The 15767-nt window shown below is 45.2% G+C and overlaps 1 protein-coding gene across 2 annotated transcripts in view; it reads right to left on the bottom strand.

The window, feature by feature from the left end:
• The window catches only part of LOC144501741 (parvalbumin-like EF-hand-containing protein), a 38356-nt gene continuing 22589 nt past the window's right edge, over positions 1–15767 (bottom strand). For both annotated transcript variants that reach the window (XM_078225719.1, XM_078225720.1), the window contains exons 4-5: positions 5471–5586; positions 1–1318 (exon numbers count right to left, since the gene is read on the bottom strand). In XM_078225719.1, coding sequence (XP_078081845.1) covers positions 1272–1318; positions 5471–5586 — 163 coding nt within the window. In that variant the 3' untranslated portion in view covers positions 1–1271. The remainder of the gene's footprint in view (positions 1319–5470; positions 5587–15767) is intronic.

Below are 15767 nucleotides of genomic sequence, written 5' to 3'. Positions count from 1 at the left end.
GGGAGCAAACAAGACCATTTTATTTATTCAGGAAATGGAGACATTCTCAAGAAAACAAAGTCATTCACACGAATTGTGGAGGTTGCAGAATGGCAAAGCTTGGTATGTGACCCCGGTCAAAAGCAGCGGGGAGAAATGGGGAGTGGTTAAGACTTGAGGAGTTTGTACACGCCCCATCAGCTCCTCTGCAGGCTCACTGATAAACGCACAGATGTGACAAGCAGAAAGCAGCAGCGACAACCCAGCGCTTAGATTGTACATTTTCAGTGCAGATTCAGCAGATTAGCAAAGAACGCATTCCCTAGTGGAAAAGAAAACTCTCCAAGTGGCCAATATTGCCTTGCATGATTAGGCTGAACAGGATTTAGTCCCTTTCTGTTCCAGGATGTCTTACTTTAAAACTAAAGAAATTTTTTAATATCACTATTTCTTTTTAGTTTGTATGTTGGTTTCCCTCTCCAAGAAAAGAAAGGTTAATTGTTTTTTTCAAGATTGCCGGATGTCTCAAAGGGCTTTATAGTCAATGAAGTACTTTAGTGTAGTCACTGTTGTAATGTAGGAAACATGGCAGCCAACTTGCACACAGCAAGATCCCACAAATAGCAATGTGAACCGGGGTTTTGTGACCTCGCTCGGGCGAGGCTCGTAAAATCCCACCTGAGAGCAACGGGGAATTCCATTCAGCGAGCCTCGGGGCGTGCATGGCGGTAAAATTCTGGAAGTGATCATGACCAGCTAATCAATTTATTAGTGAAGTTTGATTGAGGGATTAAACATTGGCCAGGACACCAGGGACAACTCACTCCACTGCTCTTCCTCCAAAATAGTGCCGTGGGATCTTTTACCTCCACTGGAGCAGACAGATCGGTTTACCATCTCACCTAAAAGGCAGTGCCTCTGACAGCACAGCACTTCCTCAGTACTGCGCTGGAGTGTCTGCCTGGGTTTTCTTGTGCTCACGTCAACAGTAACTGGGTGTTTTGGGTGAGTGTGTTCAGAGGGGATGAGAGTGGGGATGTGCATTGACAGACTGAGCTGGTGGATCCCTCGTCCCCTCTGGAACTGTTGAGTCTTAGGGGATCATTTATTACAACTACTGCAGAATCAGGTCAGTTTAATTCTTGTCTCTATAATCTATTTCCTGTAAGACGTGTCTGGGAGAAAAGGGGTTTTGCAGAGAATGCAGAAGCTTAACAACGCCACAGTCTATGCAAAGTTCCTGGCCACGTGCAAATTCACTCTCTAACAGTGGACATTTTGATTTCTGGTTTCTACTTTTTCCTGGACATCTTATCTTCTTTGACCAGAGCTTCAAATTCTGGAAGAGAGAACAAGTGAATAGAAATCTTACATTGCCTCCAGTTAACTTGTACATTCTCAATCACTTAGAGCTGAAAGGTTTTATTCGTCAGCTGAACAATCTAGTTTTTGTTTCAAATATTATATTTTATTCACAATATCTGTAAAATGTTAATCACATAACAGTTCAAATTTAGCATTACATAAACTGCAATACAATTCAGATTTTTTTAAGACAGTAAGTGGCACTCTGAGATGCTTCACTACATTTACAATTCCAGTTTATATTCATAATATATCATGTTGCAGCTTTATAGAACCTTAGCTAGGCCGCACTTGGAATATAGTGTTCAATTCTGGTCGCCACACTACCAGAAGGATGTGGAGGCTTTGGAGAGGGTACAGAAAAGATTTACCAGGATGTTGCCTGGTATGGAGGGCATCAGCTATGAGGAGAGAGGTTGGAGAAACTTGGTTTGTTCTCACTGGAGCGACGGAGTTTGAGGGGCGGCCTGATAGAAATCTACAAGATAATGAGGGGCATGGACAGAGTGGATAGTCAGGAGCTTTTTCCCAGCGTGGAAGTCAATTACCAAGGAGAATAAGTTTAAGGTGCGAGGGGCAAGATTTGAAGGAGATGTATGAGGCAAGTTTTTTTAGACAGAGAGTGGTGGGTGCCTGGAACTCGCTGCTGGGGGAGGTAGTGGAAGCAGATACGATAGTGACTTTTAAGGGGCGTCTTGACAAATACACGAATAGGATGGGAATGGAGGGATATGGAGGTTTTAGTTCAGTTGGGCAGCATGGACTTGGAGGCCAAAGGGCCTGTTCCTGTGCTGTAATTTTCTTTGTTCTATTTATATTTTATGTTAAAACATTCCCTGCTGCATATGCTCCAAGAGGTTTTAAACAGGTTCCAGCCCCTCAATGCACTATGGAGAGAGTCTGTGGAATCTGTGGAATCATAAATGTAGTTTTTTAAATTCAGAGCATTTCTAAAAAGCTCTTTATAAATCTACATTGCTGTGGAAGTTCATGTCCTAAGGCATTGAACAATAGGCTCAAATAAATGATTATATATGTAAGCTATATAGACAATATTGAGCTAAATGGGTTGCTAGTATTAAAATACATACGAACTCTGAATTGGTCACACCCAGATGTGGGCGGCACGGTGACACAGTGGTTAGCACTGCTGCCTCACAGTACCAGGGACCTGGGCTCGATTCCCGGCTTGGGTGACTGCCTGTGCAGAGTCTGCACATTCTCCCCGTGTCTGCATGCGTTTCCTCCGGGTGCTCCGGTTTCCTCCCACAGTCCGAAAGATGTGCTGGTTAGGTGTATTGGCCACGCTAAATTCTCCCTTAGTGTACCCGAACAGGTGCCAGGGTGTGGCGACTAGGGGATTTCCACAGTGATTTCATTGCAGTGTTAATGTAAGCCAACCTGTGACACTAATAAACAAACTTCAAACAGGAGGCAGCATGATGTTGGTTTGTTGTCTGTGTCGCTGGGAATGGGTTAATTGTCTATCATTATCCCTGCCCTCTAGTTTCAGGCATGATTGAAGATTATAAGGAAGGGAAGTGCTGCAATATTAAGGGCAGCACAGTGGCACAGTGGTTAGCACTGCTGCCTCACAGCGCCAGGGACCCCAGGTTCAATTCCGGCCTCGGGTCACTGCCTGTGTGGAGTTTGTACATTCTCCCCGTGTCTGCGTGGGTTTCCTCCACAGTCCAAAGATGTGTGGGTTAGGTTGATTGGCCATGCTAAATTGACCCTAGTGTCAGGGGGATTAACAGGGTAAATATGTGAGGTTGTGGGAATAGGTCCTGGGTGGGATTGTGGTCGGTACCGACTTGATGGGCTAATGGCCTCCTTCTGTACTGTAGGGATTTTATGATTCATCGACGGTTTGTGCCATGAAGTTATGGTTTGGGAAAAGCAATGGTAGGGACTAATTAAAGTTGGTGTGAAAAGGGAATAATGGCCGGAATTTTCCAACCATTCTTGCTGGTGGAATCTTCTGTGCAGCTGGTGGCAGCGTGCAGAGCGTGGGAAACCCCATTGACCACAGTGGAATCTTCTGGTTGGCTGCCACTGGGCAATGGGTGGCCGTCTCCGCCACAGCGAAACAACGTCGGGGGGTGGCGGGAGGGCGGGGGGAGGCATGGAAAATCCTGCCTGATGTCCCTCATCCTTACCTTGCAACCCCTCCAGGAACTGGGACGTCAATAAACACCCAATAGTATGATATGTAGCAAGAAATAGAAAAGCGAATGAAAAGAGGTGAACATTTCATTCAATCGGAACTTTGCTCCCCTGTCAAAGTCAGATACACTGAAAGACTCGGATAAGCCATTCTCACACTTTACTCCAAAGCGATTTTGGAGTAAGATAGTTTTGGAGATGTAAAATACCCAATGAAATATTAAAAGATGAATGACCCGAAGTCAGAAATGTTGATGTTAATGTCCTGAAGGATAAGGAAGGGATTATCTTCAAGGGTAGCTTAGAAAACTCACATTTATGTAACATGTTTAATGTGGTTTTCTGTCCAGAGTTGCTTAACGGGAGCATAACCAAATAAAAGTTAACAGCCAGCCGAGGAAGGATAGGTGAACAAATATTAACACAAATGGTGAAACGAGTAGCAGTCCAAGGATGTGCGGGTTAGGTGCATTGGCCATGCTGAAATTGCCCCTTAGTGTCCCAAGATGCATAGGTTAGAGGGATTAGTGGGGTAAATATGTGGGGTTATGGGGATAGGGCCTGGGTGGGATTGTTGTTGGTGCAGACTCGATGGGCCGAATGGCCTCCTTCTGCACTGTAGGGTTCCTATGGTTTCAGATCAAACATTTCTAAATTGGGAGCAACTTAATTCATTCAGCATTAACTCCTCGGATCATTGAGACAAAGGAGCGATGCAACTGGATATGTAAAGCATTAGGCCCCAGACCTTCAACCTATTCCGGGTCCATGGCTTGACAAAAAGCTGTTGAGCATGAACTCTTGAATGCGTTTTGTTGTGTAAGGCTTTGGTGATCGGTGGCGATTCTGACATGCCCTACATTAGCTGATAGTTAACCCCAACCTGCTCCCAGGCCACTCAATAACCAAATCAACCAAACTTGACAGATATGTTCCTGCCTAGTCCGAAGTGAGTGCTTTGAATGATGACTCATGTTGCATTGACCATCCCACACCCTCAAAGTGTGCTGGGACATTGTGCTCACTATTTTGGTCCCGCACACAGCCTAACTCTCTATTGATTTACGGAACATCTTGGCCGACATTGTTTGGCAGGGACCAGTATCGCATCCTACTCAGCAGCAGCTCGTGTTCTGAATAAGATGAAGAATTCTGGGTTGATGTATTCCTGATGCTTTATATTGTGGTCTTGTTCCCAGCCAGCCTAGCCAAACAGCTGTTTTTTCCTCATCTGTAATAATGTTGTGGTAAGCACAGTAAGTAGTCTCACAACACCAGGTTGGGCGGCACGGTAGCACAGTGGTTAGCACTGCTGCTTCACAGCTCCAGGGTCCCGGGTTCGATTCCCGGTTCGGGTCACTGTCTGTGTGGAGTTTGCACATTGTCTGCGTGGGTTTCCTCCGGGTGCTCCGGTTTCCTCCCACAGTCCAAAGATGTGCGGGTTAGGTTGATTGGCCAGGTTAAAAATTGCCCCTTAGAGTCCTGGGATGCGTAGGTTAGAGGGATTAGCGGGTAAATATGTGGGGATAGGGCCTGGGTGGGATTGTGGTCGGTGCAGACTCGATGGGCCGAATGGCCTCCTTCTGCACTGTAGGGTTTCTATGATTTCTATGAAACTACTTACTGTGCCTGCCCCAGTCCAACGCCGGCAACTCCACATCGTAATTATGTTGTGACATAGGAACAAAACCTTTTGAAGAAAATGTAATAGAAACCCAGTTTTTTATGCTTATATCATTTTTCAGCCTGGTTTTTCTGGAGACTCCAGGAGAATTCTGCAGGTTTGACAACCCGGACTTGACACCAGTCTCCCCATCCACAGCGATAGGTGGATGATTCTTACACCTTGGATCCTAAATTGTTGCGCCTTCCTTATCGTACCCCTTGGAGGCATCTATCACTGAGCAGATGTTGCGCGATATTCACAAAGGGTAGCAGGCTTGCCAGTTGTAAATCATACCTTTGTAGTTAATTCTCCCGTCTCCATCGATGTCCGCGGCCTGGAGCATCGCATCAGCTTCTTCATCTGACAGAGGGACAATGGGAACGGTGGTGGGAATTGTCGAGAGAATGTATCTGCAACACAACGTGTAATCAGCAAAGGAGTTTGGGATGCCTCATTAAGGTGCAAAATGGGAGACACGACAAAAGCATTAATATTTTCCAAAAACAACTTCCTTAATGCAATAATTTAATTTTAAATTAATTAATTTAATTAATCAGTGGGGATGAAGTAGAAATGGTCGAGAGCTTCAAGTTTTTAGGTGTCCAGATCACCAACAACCTGTCCTGGTCCCCCCCATACCGACACTATAGTTAAGAAAGCCCCCCAACGCCTCTACTTTCTCAGAAGACAAAGGAAATTTGGCATGTCAACTACGACTCTCACAGCCTTTACGATGTACCATAGAAAGCATTATTTCTGGTTGTATCGCAGTTTGGTATGGCTCCTGCTCTGCCCAAGACCGCAAGAAGCTACAAGAGGTCCATCACACAAATGAGCCTCCCATTCATTGACTCTGTCTACACTTCTCGCTGCTTCAGAAAAGCAGCCAGTATAATTAATGACCCCACGCACTCCGGACATTCTCTCTTCCACCTTCTTCCATCGGGAAAAAGATACAAAAGTCTGAGGTCACGTACCAACCGACTCAAGAACAGCTTCTTCCCTGCTGCTGTCAGACTTTTGAAAGTCTACCTTGCATTATGTTGATCTTTCTCTACACCTTAGCTATGACTGTAACATTACATTCCCCACTCTCTCCTTTCTTTCTCTATGAACAGTATGCTTTGTCTGTATAGCATGCAAGAAACAATGCTTTTCATTATATACTAATATATGTGACAATAATAAATCAAATCAAAAAATGAAATCAAATCAAATTTTGTTGATTCAATACATTTTTTCATTCATTCATGGGACATGGGCACCGCTGACTGGCCAGCATTTATTGCCCATCCCTAGTCGCCCTTGTATTGAGTGTCTCGCTTGGCCATTTCAGAGGGCAGTTGAGAGTCAACCACTTTGCTGTGGGTCTGGAGTCACATGTAGGCCAGACCAGGTAAGGGCGGCAGATTTCCTTCCTTCAAGGACATTAGTAAACCAGATGGGTTTTTCCGACAATCGGCAATGGTTTCATGGTCATCAGTAGATTCTTAATTCCAGATATTTTAATTTATTGAAATCAAATTCCACCATCTGCCGTGACGGGATTCGAACCCAGGTCCCGGGGCATTAACTGAGTTTCTGGATTAATGGTCCAGCGATAATACCACTAGGCCATCGCCTCCTCATTTGTGAGTGAGAATCCACGTGAAGGTGACTACTTAAGTGAAATCCACTTTGACTTTGCAGATAATGCTCAAGATATAAAAGCAAAATGCTGCAGTTGCTGGAAACCTGAAATAAAAACAGAGAATGCTGGATAAACTCAGCAGATCTGGCAACATGTGTGGAGAGAGGGAAAGTTTTTATTTTATTTTAGTAAGGCGTTTGATAAGGTCCCCCATGGTCGGCTTATGATGAAAGTGAGGAGGTGTGGGATAGAGGGAAAGTTGGCCGATTGGATAGGCAACTGGCTGTCTGACCGAAGACAGAGGGTGGTGGTCGATGGAAAATTTTCGGATTGGAGGCAGGTTGCTAGCGGTGTGCCGCAGGGATCAGTGCTTGGTCCTCTGCTCTTTGTGATTTTTATTAATGACTTAGAGGAGGGGGCTGAAGGGTGGATCAGTAAATTTGCTGATGACACCAAGATTGGTGGAGTAGTGGATGAGGTGGAGGGCTGTTGTAGGCTGCAAAGAGACATAGATAGGATGCAAAGCTGGGCTGAAAAATGGCAAATGGAGTTTAACCCTGATAAATGTGAGGTGATTCATTTTGGTAGGACAAATTTAAATGTGGATTACAGGGTCAAAGGTAGGGTTCTGAAGACTGTGGAGGAACAGAGAGATCTTGGGGTCCATATCCACAGATCTCTAAAGGTTGCCACTCAAGTGGATAGAGCTGTGAAGAAGGCCTATAGTGTGTTAGCTTTTATTAACAGGGGGTTGGAGTTTAAGAGCCGTGGGGTTATGCTGCAACTGTACAGGACCTTGGTGAGACCACATTTGGAATATTGTGTGCAGTTCTGGTCACCTCACTATAGGAAGGATGTGGAAGCGCTGGAAGGAGTGCAGAGGAGATTTACCAGGATGCTGCCTGGTTTGGAGGGTAGGTCATATGAGGAAAGGTTGAGGGAGCTAGGGCTGTTCTCTCTGGAGCGGAGGAGGCTGAGGGGAGACTTAATAGAGGTGTATAAAATGATGAAGGGGATAGATAGAGTGAACGTTCAAAGACTATTTCCTCGGGTGGATGGAGCTATTACAAGGGGGCATAACTATAGGGTTCGTGGTGGGAGATACAGGACGGATATCAGAGGTAGGTTCTTTACGCAGAGAGTGGTTGGGGTGTGGAATGGACTGCCTGCAGTGATAGTGGAGTCAGACACTTTAGAAACATTTAAGCGGTTATTGGATAGGCACATGGAGCACACCAGGATGATAGGGAGTGGGATAGCTTGATCTTGGTTTCAGATAAAGCTCGGCACAACATCGTGGGCCGAAGGGCCTGTTCTGTGCTGTACTGTTCTATGTTCTATGTTCTATGTTCTATGAGAGAAACAGGGTTAATGTTTCGAGTAGAAGGGTCAGATGGACTTGAAATGTAGATTTAAACGATGATGCATGCTGTAATATGAAGTTCACTTTATGGGTGCATCTCTCTTCATGTCAAAGTGTTTCATAGTCAGAGAAGAACTTTCAAAGCCACTGCAATGTGAGGAAACAGAGCAGCCTATCAGCAAGCTTCCACAATGAATCAAGTGACCAGTTAAACCACTGCTGTTGGGCGAGGGACAAATGGCAAATGGAGTTTAACCCTGATAAATGTGAGGTGATTCATTTTGGTAGGACTAATTTAAATGTGGAGTACATAAGCCTTCAAGTCATGCATGGGCTCTTTCTGGGGCTTCCTCAGAGGCTCTCAAGTGTATGTGAAAGCCCAGTTAGACATCTCAGCCAGAATTCTCCGGCCATTCATGGCCCACTGACACTGCCAACGAGAATAGAGAATTTGGCGCTTAGCCAAATCTCCGTTCACTGCAGCGGGAGCGGAGAATCCCTCCCAAGGGCAAGGTCAGAGAATCCGGCCCCTTTATCTGGGAAATGGCACCACCGACAGTACAGTGCTCCCTCAGCACCCGAGTGTTGGCGTGGGTTGTGTTCTCAAGTGCTCTGGAGTGGGAGATGAACTCACAATGTTCTGACTCAGAAGGCCATAGTGCTATTCACTGAGTCACATGCCAAACATTGATATAAATGGAAAGTAGTCATGGGGACAGTGAGTTAGGAGCATTTGTTACCAGTCAAGTGTTTCATGACTTATGAATGCCTGAATGCATCCTCCACAATCCGCAGCAGAAACATCGTCCCTTCACTGGTACGAAAGATTCATTTCTTGTAAGCTTGCCAGGGGTAGTCTAAAGGTTAGAGCTCGACCTTTGAAGATTGAAATGAGGAAACATTGCATCATGCAAAGTGTGGTAGAAGTTTGAAACTCTCTTCCGCATGCGGCATTTGATGCTAGATTAATTTTAAAACCTGAGATTGCTAGAATTTGTTTTTGTCAGAAGTAATAAGGGATACGGGACAAAGACTAGTATGTGGAGTCAAGTTGTTGATAAAGCGTGATTATATTGAAAAGCAGGAACAGACTCAAGGGGCGGGATTTTATGGCCTCGCTCGAGCGAGACTGGAAATTCCCGCCCGAGGTCGACGGACATTTCCGTTGTCCGCCTCTCGCCCGCTCCGATTCCGTGACGGGCGGGGCGGCAGAATCCCGGCGAAGGGGTTAAATGGGCCTCCTTTTCTTTATGTTCCTATGTATGTAACGTTTGAACAGCAGTGGTTTGAGAGTATCGGATTCTCATAGCCGGGAGGATCAGATTTCAGAAATGTTAGCGAATGCCTTCGAGGAGAGCCTCGAAGTTAAGAATAGAACTTCACAGGAAGCCCTTGACCCAAACAGTGTTTTCCTTCCCCAGCCTTCCAACCTCACCAGACAATTCCAGTTGTCATGGCAATGAGCACAACCCCAGCAAAATCATTGGAATGTACAAATTTGGAAGTGAAGTCTTCTGAAAGTATGAACAATTTAGTAATAATGAAAATTAAGCAGCCAGTCACAAGCACTTGCCTAAATGAACCCCTGATGTTTCACCAACAGTTGGCTACTTTCTAACTACTTAATGAGTTTTCAATGAGTTTGTGAATCTAGCTTGTGTAATAATATTTGATTAAAGCCTGACTTTTTAATTATACCCTGCACACCTAGGTTAGCCGATGCTGGCAGGGAGGACAGCTGTTAAGTATACTGAGGAGGGATCCTACATAACAATATGTCACTCAAATATGAAGGGTATGCAAGGCTGCTGGCAAGTACTGTCTTCACCATATTTGTGATTTGTGTTACAACATGTTCATACACACTGATTGTGGTCCAATACATAATAATACATCTAAAGCTGCCAACATTGATGAGTTTGCTTTTGTTTCATAATTTCCCAGCTCTCAAAGCAAGCTGGGTGGCATGGTGGCACAGTGGTTAGCACTGCTGCCTCACAGTGCCTGGGAACCGGGTTCAATTCCCGGCTTGGGTCACTGTCTGTATGCAGTTTACATGTTCTCCCCGTGCCTGCGTGGGTTTTCTCCGGGTGCTCCGGTTTGCTCCCATAGTCCAAAGATGTGCGGGTCAGGATGATTGGCCGTGCTCAATTACCATTTAGTGCCAGGGGGGCTAGCAAGGTAAATACATGGGGCTATGGGGATAGGGGCTGGGTGGGATTGTGGTCAGTACAGACTCGATGGGCCGAATGGCCCCCTTCTGCACTGTAGGGATTCTATGAAGCAAATTCCATGGAATAGCCATCCCCAAAGGGCATAAATTCCCCATAGCACCAGTCAGTATCACGTTCACCAACATACAGTATACACTATAGCAGCACTGTGGGTGTACCTACACCACATGGGGTTCAATAAGTTGGCCACCACCTTTCCCAGAGCAATTAGGGATGGGCAACAAAGGCTGACCTGGTCACATTCCATGAAAGGAGAGGGTAATTGTTAGGGATATGGGTACGGTCCAGATGAAAGGGCAGGAGTGGTTAATTAGAGGGTAGAGGTCAAGAGCAGTGGGTGGTGGTGGCGGAGTGTTGCAGTTCACTCAGGTAGTCCAAGTTGCTGAGGAAACATGTACTTTCCCATTCAGTTTGTCACATGGAGCTATGGATAGTGATGGTAGCGACACCAGCTTATTTTCCATCGCATGTGTGACAATACTGTGCCTTCACTCTGGGTTTTCGCCTCTCCCTGGAGATCACATGGTCTGGAATGGGGGGGTGGGGGTAAGTTAATAGGTTGTAATGAACAAAGCATCGTAGCTGTGAGGGACAGCTCGGTGGATAGGATATTGGTATGTAGATAGGCTGGAAAATTGGGCGGGGATCCTGGATTCAGGATTCAATCCTGGACTGGGGAGCGGCGCGGGCTTGGAGGGCCGAAGGGCCTGTTCCTGTGCTGTATTGTTCTTTGTTCTTTGTTCTTTAAGAAATGTTACGTTTCTTGTGCAGGACTTTTTTAGAAATCAGTTCTATTTACCCGGCGCCACTTTGTTTATAACCGGCAACCCACATGTTGATGCTAAAGAAGAATAATTTATCCTAATTGTTGGAATGTTTGTTTCAATTTGGGTTAATGCAGTTTGGTTATTTTAGTGTTTTCCCCTAGGGTTTTTCAGAGTGGGGTTTGATTAGGTTGATTGACAGGGAAAATCATGTGACTGAGTGAGGCTAGGTTCACAGGGCGAAACAAGCTCAGTTGCTGCTTGGGATCTTTAGAGAAAAGTGGCTCTCTGTCTCTCTCTGGGGATTGGAGTCTGGGGCCTGACAGAAAATAGTCTCTTTCTCTGAAGTTCTGCTGTTTGAAGATAGATCCTTCTCTGAAGGCCGCTGCATGGGAGTCAGAAGATGGCTGTCTTTCTGTATCTCTGTCTAGACGTATTAAAAGGCTGGAAGCCTCGCATCCACGTAAGCCTATATGTTTTGTGCTAACTGATTCTGAAGAGGGATATATGTCTGTGGGGAGATAACTAAAATTGGAATTATAGAGAAAGCTAGCAGCTAAGAATTATACTTTGTCATGTTTAAGTACTTCAATTGGTAAAAATTATGTAAATTCTTTTTGTTTTTTTTAACTGTGTTGTTAAGTAAAGTTTGTTTTAATAAAAACTTCCTAGTGGGTCATTAGAATCTAACCTGGAGCGAAACACCTTATGCTCACATTAATGTCAAAATCAAAGAAAGTTGGGGTCTAGGATACCTTCATAAAATACCTTGGAGTTTCTGCTCTGGTCCCTAACACATGGCTGACCGGGAATTTCTCCTATTCTTACTGCTTGCCATTGGCGTGTGTTGGAACGATGTACAGATTAATAATCAACCTGTTTGGCAACGTCATGAACACACATTCCTTGCTCATCACCTGGGGTGAGGCCTAAACCTTGAGTTTCTAACTCAGAGGCAGGGATGCTACCCACTTTACCCCAGGGCCTCTATAGAACCGAGGGCAGCTTTGCTAAAATGGAATGGGATAAAGACCACAACAAGCTTCTTATCACATAGAGGATAGCACAGGGGGAAGAATGATACTGAGTAGTAACTTACTTCCTTCTGGAAAAGAACTGAAAGTGATAAGGGTAACCCGGGGAATCGAGGATTCAGTTATTTGCTGCAATCTCCCATCGGTGATATCAGAGAAAAATCAATTCATTGTGAGTTGAAATGCTTCTCACGGGGAATATGAAGCTAAAGTTGAACATGTTCAGGGTGTATGAAAGTCCAAATTTAATTCTACAACTTTATCTACAAATTCCTTCTCCAGCAATTTTCAAGAAGGTTGTACAGTTGTGATAAAGGGGTGTCTTTATTTGTCAATAATGATTATCCATTGGAATTTCTAACTTAAATAAAAAGCCAATGTTATATTTCACCTCTTGTACAGTTAGTCAGTGGCCAGATTAAAGAAAACACTGAACCAAAAGTGCACATAAGGACATAAGAACATAAGAACTAGGAGCAGGAGTAGGCCATCTGGCCCCTCAAGCCTGCTCCACCATTCAGTAAGATCATGGCTGATCTTTTCTTGGACTCAGCTCCACTTACCCGCCCGCTCACCATAACCCTTAATTCTTTTACTGTTCAAAAATCTATCTATCCTTGCCTTAAAAACATTCAATGAGGTAGCCTCAATTGCTTCACTGGGCAGGGAATTCCACAGATTCACAACCCTTTGTGTGAAGAAGTTCCTCCTCAACTCAGTCCTAAATCTGCTCCCCCTTATTTTGAGGCCATGCCCCTAGTTCTGGTTTCACCTGCCAGTGGAAACAACTTCCCTGCTTCTATCTTATCTATTCCCTTCATAATCCTATATGTTCGATAAGATCTCCCCTCATTCTTCTGAATTCCAATGAATATAGCCCCAGTCTACTCAGTCTCTCCTCATAAGCCAACCCTCTCAACTCCGGAATCAACCTAGTGAATCTCCTCTGCACCCCCTCCAGTACCAGTATATCCTTTCTTAGTAAGGAGATCAAAACTATACACAGTACTCCAGGTGTGGTCTCACCAGCATCTTATACAGCTGCAACATGACCTCTCTGTTTTTAAACTCCATTCCTCTCGCAATGAAGGACAAAATTCCATTTGCCTTCTTAATTACCTGCTGCACCTGCAAACCAACTCCTTGTGATTCATGCACAAGGACACCCAGGTCCCTCTGCACAGCAGCATGCTGCCATATTTTACCATTTAAATTATTCTGGAATTTTCTATACAGTAAAGATGTGGTCATGGCTGGTTTCCACTCACTTGGGAAAGCAATACAGACAACCTGATAGATAAATGCTTACTGAGCCATCATAAGTACAGGCCAATCACTTCAATCATAATGAGGAATGCTGAATATAATTTCAATCACTTTCTATAGAGACTGTTCAGTTAGGTTTCTAAATGACATTTAGAGAAAACAATTCCCCACTTGCAGCTGCTGTGTTGGATTATATGTCAAGGTTCTCTAAGCAAAATAACTCCATTCCTAAGTCTCACTGTGTCATTCTGTCCCCGTCACCACACAACCAACTGGAAGGCAAATGCAATGTTAGCATTCATTTCCAGAGGACTAGAATACAAGAGCAGGGATGTACTGCTAAGGCTCTGGTCAGACCACATTTGGAATATTGTGAGCAATTTTGGGCTCCATATCTAAGGAAGGATGTGCTGGCTCTGGAGAGGGTCCAGAGGAGGTTCATGAGAATGACCTATAAGATAATGAAGGCGCTGGATAGGGTAGAGGTGGAGAGATTCTTTCCACTTAGAAAGGAAGCTAGAACTAGAGGGCACAGCCTCAAAATAAAGGGGGGTCAGTTTAGGACAGAGTTGAGGAGGAACTTCTTCTCTCAGAGGGTGGTGAATCTCTGGAATTCTCTGCCCACTGAAGTGGATAGATGGATTCCTGATCGGTAAGGGAATTAGGGGTTATGGGGATCAGGCGGGTAAGTGGAACTGATCCACTTCAGATCAGCCATGATCTTATTGAATGGCGGGGCAGGCTCGAGGGGCTAGATGGCCTACTCCTGTTCCTATTTCTTATGTTCTTATGATCCCGGGAATGAAAACATTGACGTTTGAGGATTCTGGGTCTGTACTCGATGGAGTTTAGAAGGATTGGGGGGGGGGGGGGGGGGTGGTCTCATTGAAACTTATAGAATACTGAAAGGCCTGGATAGAGTGGATGTGGAGAAGATGTTTGCATTAGTAGGAGAAACTAGGATCCCAGGGCACAGCCTCAGAGTAAAGGGACGACCCTTTAGAACCGAGATGAGGAGGAATTTCTTCAGCCAGAGGCTGGTGAACCTGTGGAATTCATTGCCACAGAAGGCTGTGGAGGCCAAGTCATTGAGTGTAATTAAGACAGAGATGGATAGGTTCTTAATTGGTAAGGGGATCAAAGGTTACGGGGAAAAGGTGGGAGAATGAGGTTGAGAAACACATCAGCCATGATCAAATGGTGGCGAAGACTCGATTGGCTGAATGGCCCAATCCTGCTCCTATATTTTACCATCTTAAGGACAATTTTGGTAATGAATCAGGAACAATATTCTTCCAGACATCTTCCTCTCTTCCAGCCCATTGGTCCCAAATCAATGACCAAACTGTGACCCATATTCTCACCTACACAAAGGTTCATACATCAGTTACTCTCCACTTCTTGCCAAGTTGCACTTGTTCTCCACATCCCAGTGAATTGGTTTTGCAATCCTTAGACATGCTTCCAAGTCCGTTCATAGTATCTCCCATTCAACCTCAGTGACCTTCTTTAACCATATTTTCCCACATATACCCTTCACTCTTCCAACACTGGCATCTTCTTACTGTAGTGATTGTGGTGCCTGTCTCTTTAAGACAGTGCAGCAGAAGAGGGTCACCTGGCTTGAGGGACCAATGAGAACCAAGAGTGAGTGATCACCCCAGAGGGTGGAGTCCTCTCTGGGCAGAATACATCTGGAAGCCATGTGGTAAGCATGTAAGCACTGGAGCAGACAGAGAGACTGTTCCAATGCAACCTAGGCTGCAAATCTCTGCTTAGAGGAGGTAATAAAGCCTCAAGGAAGATGAAATGCCAGAGCCTGAGTAGGCAATAATGGACCCCAGAGAGAAGGGAAGAACTGGAAAACCACAGAAAGGGGGAATATTGGAAAAAACCCTGGGGGAGCACTGAAAAACCCCAGAGAGGGGGAAGGATTGGAAAACCCCAGAGAGGGGGAAACACCAGAGAGGGGGAAACACCAGAGAGAGGGAAATCACTGGAAAACCCCAGAGGGGGGGGGAAAGACTGGAAAACCCCAGAGAGGAGGAATCACTGGAAAACCCCAGAGAGGGGAAGGACTGGAAAACCCCAGAGAGGGGGAAACACTGGAAAACCCCAGAGAGGGGAAGAACTGGAAAACCACAGAGAGGGAGAAACACCAGAGAGAGGGGAATCACTGGAAAACCCCAGAGGGGGGAAAGACTGGAAAGCCCCAGAGAGGGGGAATCACTGGAAAACCCCAGAGAGGGGAAGGACTGGAAAACCCAGAGAGGGGAAGGCACTGGAAAACCCCAGAGAAG

This window comes from Mustelus asterias, chromosome 12 (genome assembly GCF_964213995.1).
Source record: "Mustelus asterias chromosome 12, sMusAst1.hap1.1, whole genome shotgun sequence".
Classification (NCBI taxonomy): domain Eukaryota; kingdom Metazoa; phylum Chordata; class Chondrichthyes; order Carcharhiniformes; family Triakidae; genus Mustelus; species Mustelus asterias.
The sequence above is the reverse complement of the archived record's forward strand: the minus strand, read 5'-3'. Positions and strand labels throughout refer to the sequence as shown.